Source organism: Bubalus kerabau, chromosome 15 (assembly GCF_029407905.1).
Source record: "Bubalus kerabau isolate K-KA32 ecotype Philippines breed swamp buffalo chromosome 15, PCC_UOA_SB_1v2, whole genome shotgun sequence".
NCBI lineage: Eukaryota > Metazoa > Chordata > Mammalia > Artiodactyla > Bovidae > Bubalus > Bubalus kerabau.
The window spans coordinates 7,421,969-7,437,320 of NC_073638.1; the positions used below are offsets into that span (position 1 = coordinate 7,421,969).

General features: G+C 37.0%; 1 protein-coding gene across 1 annotated transcript in view; it reads left to right on the forward strand.

Annotated features, from left to right (window-relative positions):
• TRPC6 (transient receptor potential cation channel subfamily C member 6) overlaps nt 1–15,352 on the forward strand; it is a 166,280-nt gene that overhangs the window by 111,631 nt on the left and 39,297 nt on the right. Inside the window, exon 3 of the mRNA XM_055547555.1 lies at nt 11,651–11,836. Within this exon, the coding sequence (XP_055403530.1) occupies nt 11,651–11,836 (186 nt within the window). The remainder of the gene's footprint in view (nt 1–11,650; nt 11,837–15,352) is intronic.

A 15,352-nucleotide genomic window follows, 5' to 3' on the forward strand; every position in this document is an offset into this window, starting at 1 on the left:
AGGAAATGGCAACCCACTCCAGTGTTCTTGCCTGGAGAATCCCAGGGACAGGGGAGCCTGGTGGGCTGCTGTCTATGGGGTCGCACAGAGTCAGACATGACTGAAGCGACTTAGCATCAAATGCATTGCATAATGTGAAGGCTGCTTTAGGTTTATGATAAATTAGGGATCCAGATATCCCTTTACTTGTTCATCATACACTGTTTCTGCCCACCTAGGTGCAAGGTAAATGGATCAGGCACTTTCCCTCCATCCCTGCTTTCTCTGTGCAGGTCCACACTGTTAGCCTCTAATCAGGCTCACCCTTTGCTTAATGCCCTGCCTCTGTGAAGGGTTAATGGCAAAGAAAAGGTAACTCTCTCTGAAAACACAAATCTCTTTAATAATATGTTATTCCTAATATCTTTAAAAAATCATCCTCAAGGATTAAAGTATACTGTTAAAAGAGGGTAGCAGTTTTAAAAATGTTCTTAAAAGTATGTCCTAGAACTTGACAATTCAACAGCTTTTCTAATTAGAAATTTGACTCCCCAAATCCTTGTATTACACAAGCAGAAAGGCCAGTTCTTGGCAGTTTTTAAAAGCCTTTGGCAAATACAAAACAAGAAACCATAATGTTTTCTTTCTCACCAGACGGGACACTCTAGAACAATTATTTTAGTCTCCCAGACTCAGTTGGCCCATAGAGGCAAGAACAGCTTCATGTGAGAATGCGCCGCCATGACTCTCACATGTAAACTCAGGGAAAGCATATCATGCTACCATGCATGCTCACGTGATGGTGCTAAACCTGCTCCAGCAGCCCAGCCCCAGTTTACAACAGGATGGGACCCCAAAGGGCTTGGTGAATCTGGTGAGATTTGCTAAATCTGCTGCTCTGTCCTTTAAGAATAACTTCTCTTTTCTTTTTTTAAAAGAATATAGTTGACTCTTGAACAACACGAGTTTGAAGTATATGGGTTCACTTACATGTGGCTTTTTTCCACTAAATATGCACTACAGTACCACACAAGCCCAGGCTGGTTGAATCCATGGGTGTCGAACAGTGGATGCCAAGGGCCCTCTGGAGAGTTATGTGCAGAGTTTTCGCTCGATAGAGTACTGGTTCTCCTTCCCTCTGCTTTGTTCAAAGGTCACCTTACATGATCATGTTAAAAAACAGTAATTTAAATATGAAGAAAAATTTAAAGATAATTTCTAATTTTGATACTGCAAAACGCCAACATGTATCCTTCCAGAAATAAACACTGATACTGCAACATGCCAACATGTATCCTATCAGTCTTATTTTTAGTAGTCAAGCCCCTTAGAGTCTCAGGGACCAAAGACTGCAGGGACCAAAGACTGAGATACCTCACAGGGACCTGAAATATTGTACTGGCAACAGGCAATCCTCTCTGCTCATGGTCTTCAAATTCTTTTGCTTCCTTTTCACCTGAAAAACATTTGAAAAATTCTGTGCTCATGAGTACATTTTAAAGTTGGCATCTAAATTTAAAGTTGAAATAATTTTAAAAGGTATAATTTCTGTGTGGCCTAAATATTAACATTTAAAAATATTTATCTTAAATGGCTGCTTCAGATGTATCTAGGGGCCTTTAAGTGCTGTGATTTTATACACACCATCACCTATTTTAAAAATAAACAGCCTCCTCTTTAATATTCATTAACAGTTGTTACATCTTTCCTTTTCTCCTTAAACTTGTAATCTAGTACATTTTCCTCCACAAATGTGATTTCTAATGTAATAGCTTTTTATTGTAAAGTCCTTCATAGATCACCTACTATATATATATATTAGATATGTATATTATATATATATGATATATATATATATTGCATAACACATGTGTAATGTGTATGTTTACAAGAAATTTTAGAATTTGTTTTACTTTCTGTTATCATCAGGCTCTAGGTATTTAAAATATTCTGGAAATACTTACCATTATATTTATTAGCAGTATATTTGATCAAAACTACATAAATTGAATATAATGTTTCAAAATAACATACACAAATTCTGAAAAATAAATTTTAAATATATGATACATTTCCTATTGGAAATGAATTTTAAAGGAACAAGTCATATCCATACTTTTGTTATGTATTTAATGAAATAAAAAACTTATAACCTGTTAAAATAACTTGATTTGTCAGCCAGCATATTGTTTCAGTTTTTGTTAATGGAATATGTAAATTATTAATGATTTTATGGAATAGAATTAAAAGATAGTAGACTATATTTGGGATAAATATTTCTTGATATGATTTGATAACTGCCTTATTGAATTACCCACACTGATCTGAAACAAATCACATAAAAGTTTTATCCTTGTGCTTTAGCCAATAGCCTATGAAAATTTTTTAAGTCCTGGAAACCATTCCAAGTCACAGTAAAAAGACTCATCCTGACTAAACTTCTTGCACATTTGTGATGTCTTTCTTTTAAGTTAATGATACATCCAAAAGATGAGTACTAAGAATGGTTTTAAATAAGGGTAAAATAAACTTGTTTACAAAACAGAAGCAGAGTCACAGATGTAGAAAATAAACTTATGGTTATCAGGGTGAAGGGGATAAATTGGGAAATTGGGATTGACATATACACTCTATTATATATAAAATAGATAACTAATAAGAACCTACTGTATAGCACAGGGAACTCTACTCAGTACTCTGTAATGGCCTATATGGAAAAAGAATCTAAAACAAGTAGGTTTATGTATATGTATGATTGATTCCCTTTGCTGTACACCTGAAACTAACACTGTAAATCAACTATACTCCAATAAATTTTTTAAAAAGAATAATTTTAATTAATCACTTAATTTAAATAATATGAAGTAGTGGAATTTTGTATTCAGTATTCCCTACTGATGTCTTCTTTACTGTCCTCTCATTTAAGAAGGATGCATTCTTTGATAGCTATTGAAGAATGAAGAGGCAAAGTACATTAAAATTCATCTAAATTCACAATATCCCAACATGAACTGGCAGGTTGTATTCCTATCATTTAGCTTCATCTTCATTGGAAATGTGTATTAAGGAAAGGAAATACAGGAAACCCCTCAGGGTCTGCGGTACCTGGATTAATTATTAAAGGGGAATTTTCATTGTTTGCTGCAGGGGTGAGTGAGAGTGGAGAATTTTTTGTAAAGGGAAAAATTATCTGTTCTCAAGAAAATTAGTTACAGGAAAGTTGAGGATCTAGAAATTATTTCTCTTAAAACTATCAGTGTTTTGTGGCCCCTTGAAAAGTCTTCATATTTCTCTGCTTGAAGGCAACTAATCTATTTTATGAGTTAGAGATGAGAATAATCACAAAGATCATAAACTCCAATATATAGTTTCTCTAAGCTCCTCCTAAATTCTCCTTTTCTGCATTAGTCCATAGTCATTTAACAAAAGAGCACAGAGGAGGTGCAACTGAGTTCCTCAGGCAACTGTAGTCTGGCACTTTGACTCTTCTAGACAGAACGAATTGCACTCATTACCAGTATCATCAGGTCTGAAGATGGATCTATGCAGAGGTGACAGCCAGAACACAGCAGAGAAATCTAACAGTTAGATGGAACCTCAAGAATAGAAGAAAACCAACAGACCTGAGAGACTACAGGTCTTCACAGTGAATGGGGAGAAGCCAGATTTAAAAGTTTCATCCATTCAAGTTCAATCTTTATATACTGAGTTTTTATCAATAACTTTTTGCTTTGGTAGAAAGAGACCTCAGCCACCTTAAGCTAAACTTGGGCTAAGCCTAATTTGGGCAATATATACTCAGAATTTTGACTGTTTTTGATATTGGGAAAGGAGAGTATAACACCTCCCTTCTCTCCTTGACTCACGATTAAGAATCATCAGAAAGACGAAAGGATCAGTACCATTATTTTAGCAAATGCATTCTTCCAAATTTTTAACTTCCTTTTACTATCTCAGAATTTACCTATGACCTATGTCTCTGAACACTTTTTAAGCCTATTTACATTTTAGATTGTGCTTCACAACCAAGATAATCACGATGGTGTGATCACTGACCTAGAGCCAGACACCCTGGAATGTGAAGTCAAGTGGGCTTTAGAAAGCATCACTACGAACAAAGCTAGTGGATGTGATGGAATTCCAGTTGAGCTATTTCAAATCCTGAAAGATGATGCTGTGAAAGTGCTGCACTCAATATGCCAGCAAATTTGGAAAACTCAGCAATGGCCACAGAACTGGAAAAGGTCAGTTTTCATTCCAATCCCAAAGAAAGGCAATGCCAAAGAATGCTCAAACTACAGCACAATTGCAGTCATCTCACATGCTAGTAAAGTAATGCTCAAAATTCTCCAAGCCAGGCTTCAGCAATATGTGAACCGTGAACTTCCTAATGTTCAAGCTGGTTTTAGAAAAGGCAGAAGAACCAGAGATCAAATTGCCAACATCTGCTGGGTCATTGAAAAAGCAAGAGAGTTCCAGAAAAACATCTTTTTCTGCTTTATTGACTATGCCAAAGCCTTTGACTGTGTGGATCACAATAAACTGTGGAAAATTCTGAAAGAGATGGGCATACCAGACCACCTGACCTGCCTCTTGAGAAACCTATATGCAGGTCAGGAAGCAACAATTAGAACTGGACATGGAACAACAGACTGGTTTCAAATAGGAAAAGGAGTACGTCAAGGCTGTATATTGTCACCCTGCTCATTTAACTTCTATGCAGAGTACATCATGAGAAACTCTGGGCTGGAAGAAGCACAAGCTGGAATCAAGATTGCCGGGAGAAATATCAATAACCTCAGATATGCAGATGACACCACCCTTATGGCAGAAAGTGAAGAGGAACTCAAAAGCCTCTTGATGAAAATGAAAGTGGAGAGTGAAAAAGTTGGTTTAAAGCTCAACATTCAGAATATGAAGATCATGGTCCCATCACTTCATGGGAAATAGATGGGGAAACAGTGGAAACAGTGTCAGACTTTATCTTTTTGGGCTCCAAAATCACTGCAGATGGTGACTGCAGCCATGAAATTAAAAGACGCTTACTCCTTGGAAGGAAAGTTATGACCAACCTAGATAGCATATTCAAAAGCAGAGACATTACTTTGCCAACAAAGGTCCATCTAGTCAAGGCTATGGTTTTTCCATTGGTCATGTATTGATGTGAGAGTTGAACTGTGAAGAAAGCTGAGTGCTGAAGAATTGATGCTTTTGAACTGTGGTGTTGGAGAAGACTCTTGAGAGTCCCTTGGACTGCAAGGAGATCCAACCAGTCCATTCTGAAGGAGATCAGCCCTGGGATTTCTTTGGAGGGAATGATGCTGGATGAAACTCCAGTACTTTGGCCACCTCATGCGAAGAGTTGACTCATTGGAAAAGACCCTGATGCTGGGAGGGATTGGGGGCAGGAGGAGAAGGGGACGACAGAGGATGAGATGGCTAGATGGCATCACTGACTCGGTGGATGTGAATCTGAGTGAACTCCGGGAGTTGGTGATGGACAGGGAGGCCTGGCATGCTGCAAGTCATGGGGTCGCAAAGAGTTGGACACGACTGAGCGACTGAACTGAACAATGTTTCCTTTAATTACCCTAAAATCACCTTTTCTATAAAGTTCAGGGATTTCCCTCTACCCTGCCATTCTGGATAAATAGTTTTTCTGAAGCTTCACCAAATACTGCTTGTCTTCCTGGGGCCATGTATCTAAATAGGCACCTGGCTGTCCAGACATCTCTGGCATTGACTTAGACTAAAGGGAAGACACTACTGTGCTTGTTTTTAAACTGTTGCTATGTTCTGGCATTCAAAATGTTCAAAGATGCCTGAAATTGTTTGCAAAAGAAATAACCTTCTAAGAAACAGACCAAGTTGAAAAGTAGTTTTTGTTAGCAGAAAGGCAGTGTGACTGTCATCTTACCATAGTCAGGTGACAGAGGTGTTGCTTGCACGCAAAATAGCCTACAGAGGCACAGGACAAGGGTCCAGGCCAAAGGGAAAGGAGGAAATGGACCACTGTTGAGCTTAATGAATTATTCTAAGTGGTTTACAATCTAACTTTATGATACAACAGCTTTTAAGTTCTCCATATGGTAAAGAATGTGCCTGCAATGTGGGAGACCAGGGTTCAATCCTTGGGTTGGGAAGATCCTCTGGAGAAGGGAAAGACTACACACTCCAGTATTCTGGCCTGAATAATTCCATGAACTGTATAGTCCATGGGGTCTCAAAAAGTCAGTCATGACTGAGCAACTTTCACTAGGTCCATCATAACTTTTCTTCTAAGGAGCAAGCATCTTTTAATTTCATGGCTGTAGTCACCATCTGCAGTGATTTTGGAGCCCAAAAACATAAAGTCTGACACTGTTTCCACTGTTTCCCCATCTATTTCCCATGAAGTGATGGGACCAGATGCCATGATCTTTTTTTTTGAATATTGAGTTTTAAGCCAGCTTTTTCACTCTCCTCTGTCACCTTCATCAGGAGGCTCTTTAGTTCCTCTTCACTTTCTGCCATTAGGGTACTGTCATCCGCGTATCTGAAGTTATTGATGTTTCTCCCGACAATCTTAATTCCAGCTTGTGCTTCATCCAGCTCGGCATTTTACATGATGTACTCTGCGTATAAGTTAAATAAGCAGGGTGACAATATATAGCCTTGATGTATTCCTTTCTCAATTTTGAACTGGTCCATTGTTCCATGTCCAGTTCTAACTGTGGTTTCTTGACCTTCATACAGGTTTCTCAGGAGGCAGATAAGGGGGTCTGGTATTCCCATCTCTTTCAGAATTTTCCACAGTTTGTTGTGATCTACAGTCTGCTCAAGAGAGGCAGATGCATGAAAAAATGCAGTAAAGTGTATGAGTCTGTTCTTGTGTTTGACTTTCCTATCAGTTTAAATAGACGGGCAGAGAAAATCCATTCTGGCAAAATTTTAGATCCAGTCAATAGTTGGGGAGGGAAGTTAAGTGCAGCGGTTTGTAACCTGAGAGCCCTCAGCCCCTGAAGCATCTGTTTACCTTCATGGCTGCTCTTTAAGCTTCATGGCTTCAGCTGAACCTGAGAATTTCTATGTTGAAGGAAGAATAAAAACTGGAATCAAGCACTGTATTAAGTTAAATAAGTAGCTGCTGCTGTGGCAACGATCAGCATAAAAGTGAGGAGGATCTGACATATCTAGGAAAATGCCTGTCTTCAATTCTTGTCTGAAATTGCATCTCACCTCCTGTTACCTTTTCTTGAGAGCAGTATCTGATTTCCTTTTATGTCCCTCACAGCCCTGAGTAGTAGGTGCTGTATAAGTGCTTGTTACTCTTGTGCACACCAGCTGTGACAGGACTCAGGGATCATCATGCCATTTAGTGACAATTATCCTGAAGAGCAGGAAAGCCCTAGAGTTGCTTGTGGTTCCAAGAGCATGGCTGGTTAATTCAGTCACAAGCTGGATAATGATAGTCTATGCTTTCTTTATTCTTCAAGAATGCAATCTCATTTAAAAAATTCCATCTGAGATAGAATGTGGTATCTATCACAGCACTGGTTGCTGAATATTTGTAGAACATTTGTTGAAATAATGAATGAATAATTGTTTTATTTTCAGTACATTCAAGTGACACTCAATGTTGATGAAAATACTCAATAAACAATCTATAATAGGCTTAGAAAAGAGTTTTATTTGAGCCAAACTGAAGCCTGGAAGACAGCCTCTCATAATTCTGAGGAACTGATCTGGAAAAGCATGGTTTTTAACACAGTTTTATATCTTGTCAGAATAAAGAACATTAACCAAGTCAGGGATACATTCCTTCAAGGTTTCAAAACACAGGTCAGCGTGTACACAGTCAGTCTGGCCTTGGCACCTGGGAAAGGAATCTTATCAAAAAGGAGGACCAGTATTGGCTTCCCAGGAAGGGAGGCATTTTTTATTTTTAACATGGATATTCCTTACTTCTGGTCAATGTGCCCTTTTCTTAATAATTAAAGCAGATGTACAATATATGTTTTGACAGGCCACAAACAGGTTATTTTAGTTAGCTTAAATTTAACTCGTGTATAAGCCAGAATGACTTACCCATACCTTAGTATGTGAAAATATCTTTTATCACTAGGAATTTCATCATGATTTTATATTTTTTAGTGCAATTTTGTGTCAAGGTACTGAGATGACTTGGGTATTTACGAAATGATGAAAACAACAACAATAATAATTATCATTGATTCAACCCATCCCCGAGCCAAGAAGTTAGCATTTGTTATCTTGTATAACCTTCACAGCAACCCTAGGAAGAACCTTATATTATCCCCACTTTACAAATAAGAATTTTGAGGCTGTAAGGGCTTAAGTAATTTTCACAATTCATGCACCTAGTAAGTGAGGTGTAAGTGATTTCAACTATACTTAACTTGAAATCCAGGTCTGCCCTTATCCAAAACTCACTTAATTAGTGTTGATTCATGAGAATTAAGACATGCATTTTCCTCACCCTTTTAATTTCTATAAAGCAGCTTTTTCTTTATATGGAATTATGAATTAAAATTACACACCATATCTTCTACTATATAAAAATCCAACTAAAGTTACCCTTTGAAATGATAATTGTATCAGGGTCTTTTTATGTTTTATAATCTTTATGTTCTATTAACCCGCTATCAGTCATCTCTTTAAAAGTCAAAGGTTAATAGGCAAGCACCCACTTTTAATTTATTAATGTATGGTGTGAATGTGTGAGCCAAAGGCAGAATTAAATCAACCACCAGCTTCACTTTTTATTTCAAAAAACTGAAATCACAGTGTTAAGTATGGCTCATGAACTACTGCCAATATCTCACTTTAAGTGAGTTTACATTTCAGTGTGAGAGAACATAAACATGAAAACATTTGTAAATGATTCCCAAGGTGAAAAAAAGCATACATTTCTAAAAGCAGTCTTATTCTTTTTTTTTTTTTAATGGGTTTTTGTTTTGTTTTTGCTTGTAATATATCTTGTGAATTAGCAATGAGTTGGAAATAATTTTTAAGATATTGAACAGTGAAGAATGCCTGTACTGTATCAATTCATGTGGTTTCTACTAAAAGTTATTACCCCATATTTGAAGGGTCATACCCTCCTTTGAAATATCTAATTTCACATGAGCCTTATTGGAATTCTAGAGAGTATTGGTTTTGATTCTTACATTTTTGTCTCCATAAGGACTAAGGATACATCTAGAATTGAGTGCTACAGACAATAGAGGCTAGGTATATTAAATTTTGTCATAACTCCATGGGTTCTTACTAATATTAAGAAACAGCTTGTTTTCAGGTCTTGCTTTTGATGATATAATACAATAATTATGTTTTATCAAGTGCTTGATATGCACTTCTTTATATATAAAGAATATATTCTTTTCTTTACATATATTCTTTCTTTATATATAAAGAAATGAGTGATTTCTTTAGCACAACTAATCTCACTAAACTTTTATTTTTTTATCTGTAAAATGAGAATAATAATAGCACCTACCTCATAGATTGATTTTAAGTTACCTTAGAGCACATGGCTAAAAACTGGAGGAGCTTGGATTTGATCACAAGTATATCTAACCTGGAGAAGGCAATGACAACCCACTCCAGTACTCTTGCCTGGAAAATCCCATGGACAGAGGAGCCTGGTAGGCTGCAGTCCATGGGGTCGTGAAGAGTCGGACACGAATGAGCGACTTCACTTTCACTTTTCACTTTCATGCATTGGAGGAGGAAATGGCAACCCACTCGAGTGTTCTTGCCTGGAGAATCCCAGGGACGGCGGGCCCTGGTGGGCTGCCGTCTATGGGGTCACACAGAGTCGGACATGACTGAAGCAACTTAGCAGCAGCAGCAGCATATCTAACCTTGGGCTTCCCAGGTGGTGCTAGTGGTTAAAGAACCTGCCTGCCAACGTAGGAGATATAAGAGACGCAGGTTTGATCCCTGGGTCAGGAAGATCCCATGGTGGAGGGCATGGCAACCCACTCCAGTATTCTTGCCTGGAGAACCCCATGGACAGAGAAGCCTGGCGGGCTACAGTCCATAGGGTCACAAAGAGTCAGACATGACTGAAGCAACTTAGCATGCATGTAGCATGCATTTAAACTTAAAAGCCCAAGCTCCTAAACACTATAACATGGAATAGTGGGCATGGACAACATATGTACTTCAACATCTCAAAGGTCTTCCCCATGACCTTAACCGACTATTTCATGAAAGGGGAAGAGCTGTTTCCTCATGACCTTGTTTATACTATCTGACCAGATACCTGTGGAAAATAGTTTGAGTCATTCTCAGTTGAGACATAGTTTATGAAATTCCTTTTATAGAATCTGTTTGAACCTACAGTTAGCAAAGTGAAACTAACAGGGAGGAGCCCAAGTAGGTCCTTTGCATACACTCAGGATGAAATTGTTTTCCATATAGACTCCCCACAATGTTACCTTATTGAATCATATCTAGAGCCTCTCCTATTTCTCCAATATCTTCTTCTCTTGATCCCTGCAAGGAATCTTTTTATCCTATAACACTGGTGACTTCAAAATGGAGGGGACAACTAATTCTGAATCTGCAAAGCTGATTTAAGAGTAAACTCGCCATGGAGGCTGTGACCTTGGTTTTTTGATGTGCCAAATGGAAATCATATTTACCTGGCTTACCTTGCAGTTCTTCATAGATCAAAACAGAAAAGCATTCTACAAAGAGACAAAGTGACAAAACTCTTACAGGCAAAGTGCAGCCAAACAGGGTTAAATTTAAAGCCTCATTTTGGCACCTAGTGGCTGCAGTTTTGGATGTAACCTAAGTGATCAAGGTGACTGTGAAGATTAACTGAGATTCTATGATCCACTTGCAATGCAACAAATTCTAGCTAATAGATTTTCTTTATTAACACTGGGTTATGAATGGCCTTATTTCCATGTAAGAGAATACAGAGGAAGGAAATTTTAGAAACCTGAATGAAGATATATATATATAGATGGTGTATGTAAATTCAAAAAGAGTATTTGATGTTTAAATATGATCTGTAGTCTCCAAATCCTCTCAACATGCTATTAGGTCCTCAACAGTAATTTATAATGAAAGTATTTTCATCAAACTTCCTTTTATCCAAAGAATCTCAATTTGCAGACTATATATTAGATCTTGTCTTTTGATCCCATAAGTTTGATAAGTAAAGTTCCTCAATAACAATTTAGTAAATAGGGAAGTGATATATGTTTGCTTTTCTTGAAACCTTTCCAAATGTTCTGTGTTTCTCAAGTTTATCAACACCGTATATAAAGTCTTCCAATAATTGCCTAGCTGGTGAAGTTATGAACATAGGAGATATGATGTGTGCAAGAAAGTATGATCATGATATGGGAAGAGTTGCTAACTTTTTATTTCTCCTGAATCAGCAGGTGAGTTTGGTGTAGTACAGTACTTTTTGGCAACTTTCATTGTGTTTTAGACAAATTTCCTCTTTGGAATATAAGGACAATCTTTATGGTGCTAATATATTTCAGAGCTCACTCAACAGAATAGCAACTTAAGCATGTTAAAAAGAATAATAAACCTAAAAATAGAGCTTTTTTATTCTCTACAGTCAAATCACTGATAAATTCTACAGTGTAACATAGTAAAATGTGATACTTCTACTTTTTTTTTTTTTCTTTATCTTTCCTAGAATGACTACAAAAAACTGTCAATGCAGTGCAAAGATTTTGTTGTTGGACTCCTTGATCTGTGCAGAAATACCGAAGAAGTAGAAGCCATTCTGAATGGGGATGTTGAAATACACCACAGTGGTGGAGATCACTATCGTCCTAACCTCAGCCGTTTAAAACTTGCCATTAAATATGACGTAAAAAAAGTAAGATCAAGCACAAAGCCCCTTTTATGTTATTTCAGTTTTTATTCATGCTAAATCAAGATGAAGGATTGGCATAATTAGGTTAAGCTGGGTTTTTCTAATTAATTGCTCTAGGTAGGATCTCTAGTAAATTCTAATTGCCAGGCAGTGAGACATTTCACCTACACTAAATGCTGGTCTTTAAAAATCTAGACTTGTTTATCCAATGATTGACACTTTCTTTTACTTAATGAATGATGCAAAAATGGCTTTGTGTGTTCAAAATACAAGGCATTCGTTGTAGGATGGGAACATCATTATTTAAGACCCATCTCCACTTATTAATTTAGTCCACTTCTGGATCAATGCCTTCAGTTCCTTCTTTAGTGCATTTGAATCTCCTGCATCTTTATTTGTGGAATATTTTTAGTCTCTGTCTTCAGGCAGTGCCTCCTATTCTTGACTGCTTTCTTAAGTTATGTAAGATATGTTTTACTTATTTTTTTCTTTTAAAAAATTGTTTATTGAGATATAACATATATTCCATAAACAGCACATATCTTAAGTTGTATGTAAACTCATTAATTCTTAAAATTTCACATTCTTTTTTTTTAATTTATTTATTTGGAGGCTAATTACTTTACAATATTATATTGGTTTTGCCATATATTGACATTAATCCACCATGGGTGTATATGTGTTCCCCATCCTGAACCCTGCTACCTCCTCCCTCCCCATCCCATCTCTCTGGGTCATCCCAGTGCACCAGTCCCAAGCACCCTGTATCATGCATCAAACCTGGACTGGTGATTCATTTCATATATGATAATACACATGTTTCAATGCCATTCTCCCAAACCATCCCACCCTTGCCCTCTCCCACAGAGTCCAAAAGGCTGTTCTATACATCTGTGTCTCTTTTGCTGTCTTGCATATAGGGTCATCATTACCATCTTTCTCAATTCCATATATATGCGTTAGTATATTGTATTGGTGTTTTTCTTTCTGGCTTACTTCACTCTGAATAATAGGCTCCAGTTTCATCCACCTCACTAGAACGGATTCAAATGTATTCTTTTTAATGGCTGAGTAATACTCCATTCTGTATATGTACCACAGCTTTCTTATCCTTTCATCTGCTGATGGACATCTAGGTTGTTTCCATGTCCTGGATATTATAAACAGTGCTGTGATGAACATTGGGGTATATGTGTCTCTTTCAATTCTGGTTTCCTTGGTGTGTATGCCCAGCAGTGGGATTGCTGGGTCATATGGCAGTTCTATTTCCAGTTTTTTAAGGAATTTCCACACTGTTCTCCATAGTGGCTGTACTAGTTTGCATTCCCACCAACACTGTAAGAGGGTTCCCTTTTCTCCACACCCTCTCCAGCAGTTATTGCTTGTAGACTTTGGATAGCAGCCATTCTGACTGGCGTGAAATGGTACCTCATTGTGGTTTTGATTTGCATTTCTCTGATAATGAATGATGTTGAACATCTTTTCATGTGTTTGTTAGCCATCTGTATGTCTTCTTTGGAGAAATATCTGTTTAGTTCTTTGGCCCACTTTTTGATTGGGTTGTTTATTTTTCTGGAATTGAGCTGCAGGAGTTGTTTGTATATTTTTGAGATTAATTGTCAGTTGCTTCGTTTGCTATTATTTTCTCCCATTCTGAAGGCTGTCTTTTCACCCTGCTTATAGTTTCCTTTGTTGTGCAGAAGCTTTTAAGTTTAATTAGGTCCCATTTGTTTATTTTTGCTTTTATTTCCAATATTCTGGGAGGTGGGTCATAGAGGATCCTGCTGTGATGTATGTCAGAGAGTGTTTTGCCTATGTTCTCCTCTAGGAGTTTTATAGTTTCTGGTCCTACATTGAGATCTTTAATCCATTTTGAGTTTATTTTTGTGTATGGTGTTAGAAAGTGTTCTAGTTTCATTCTTTTACAAGTGGTTGACCAGTTTTCCCAGCACCACTTGTTAAAGAGATTGTCTTTAATTCATTGTATATTCTTGCCTCCTTTGTCAAAGATAAGGTGTCCATATGTGTGTGGATTTATCTCTGGGCTTTCTATTTTGTTCCATTGATCTATATTTCTGTCTTTGTGCCAGTACCATACTGTCTTGATGACAGTGGCTTTGTAGTAGAGACTGAAGTCAGGGAGGTTGATTCTTCCAGTTCCATTCTTCTTTCTCAAGATTGCTTTGGCTATTTGAGTTTTTTTTGTATTTCCATACAAATTGTGAAATTATTTGTTCTAGTTCTCTGAAAAATACCATTGATAGCTTGATAGGGATTGCATTAAATCTATAGATTGCTTTGGATAGTATACTCATTTTCACTATATTGATTCTTCCGATCCATGAACATGGTATATTTCTCTATCTATTTGTGTCCTCTTTGATTTCTTTCACCAGTATTTTATAGTTTTCTATATATATAGGTATTTTGTTTCTTTAGGTAGATATATTCCTAAGTATTTTATTCTTTTTGTTGCAATGGTGAATGGAGTTGTTTCCTTAATTTCTCTTTCTGTTTTCTCATTGTTAGTGTATAGGAATGTAAAGGATTTCTGTGTGTTGATTTTATATCGTACAACTTTACTATATTCATTGATTAGCTCTAGTAATTTTCTGGTGGAGTCGTTAGGGTTTTCTATGTAGAGGATCATGTCATCTACAAACAGTGAGAGTTTTACTTCTTGTTTTCCAGTCTGGATTCCTTTTATTTCTTTTTCTGCTCTGATTGCTGTGGCCAAAACTTCCAAAACTATGTTGAATAGTAGTAGTGAGAGTGGGCACCCTTGTCTTGTTCCTGACTTTAGGGGAAATGCTTTCCATTTTTCACCATTGAGGATAATGTTTGCTGTGGGTTTGTCATATATAGCTTTTATTATGTTGAGGTATGTTCCTTCTATGCCTGCTTTCTGGAGGGTTTTGATCATAAATGGATGTTGAATTTTGTCAAAGGCTTTCTCTGCATCTATTGAGATAATCATGTGGTTTTTATTTTTCAATTTGTTAATGTGGTATATTACATTGATTGATTTGTGGATATTGAAGAATCCTTGCATCCCTGGGATAAAGCCCACTTGGTCATGATGTTTGATCTTTTTAATATGTTGTTGGATTCTGATTGCTAGAATTTTGTTAAGGATTTTTTCATCTATGTTCATCAGTGATAATGGCCTGTAGTTTTCTTTTTTTGTGGCATCTTTTTCAGGTTTTGGTATTAGGGTGATGGTGGCCTCACAGAATGAGTTTAGAAGTTTACCTTCCTCTGCAATTTTCTGGAAGAGTTTGAGTAGGATAGGTGTTACCTCTTCTCTAAATTTTTGATATAATTCAGCTGTGAAGCCGTCTGGTCCTGGGCTTTTGTTTGCTGGAAGATTTCTGATTACAGCTTCAATTTCCATGCTTGTGATGGGTCTGTTAAGATTTTCTGTTTCTTCCTGGTTCAGTTTTGGAAAGTTGTACTTTTCTGAGAATTTGTCCATTTCCTCCAAGTTGTCCCTTTTATTGGCATATAGTTGCTGATAGT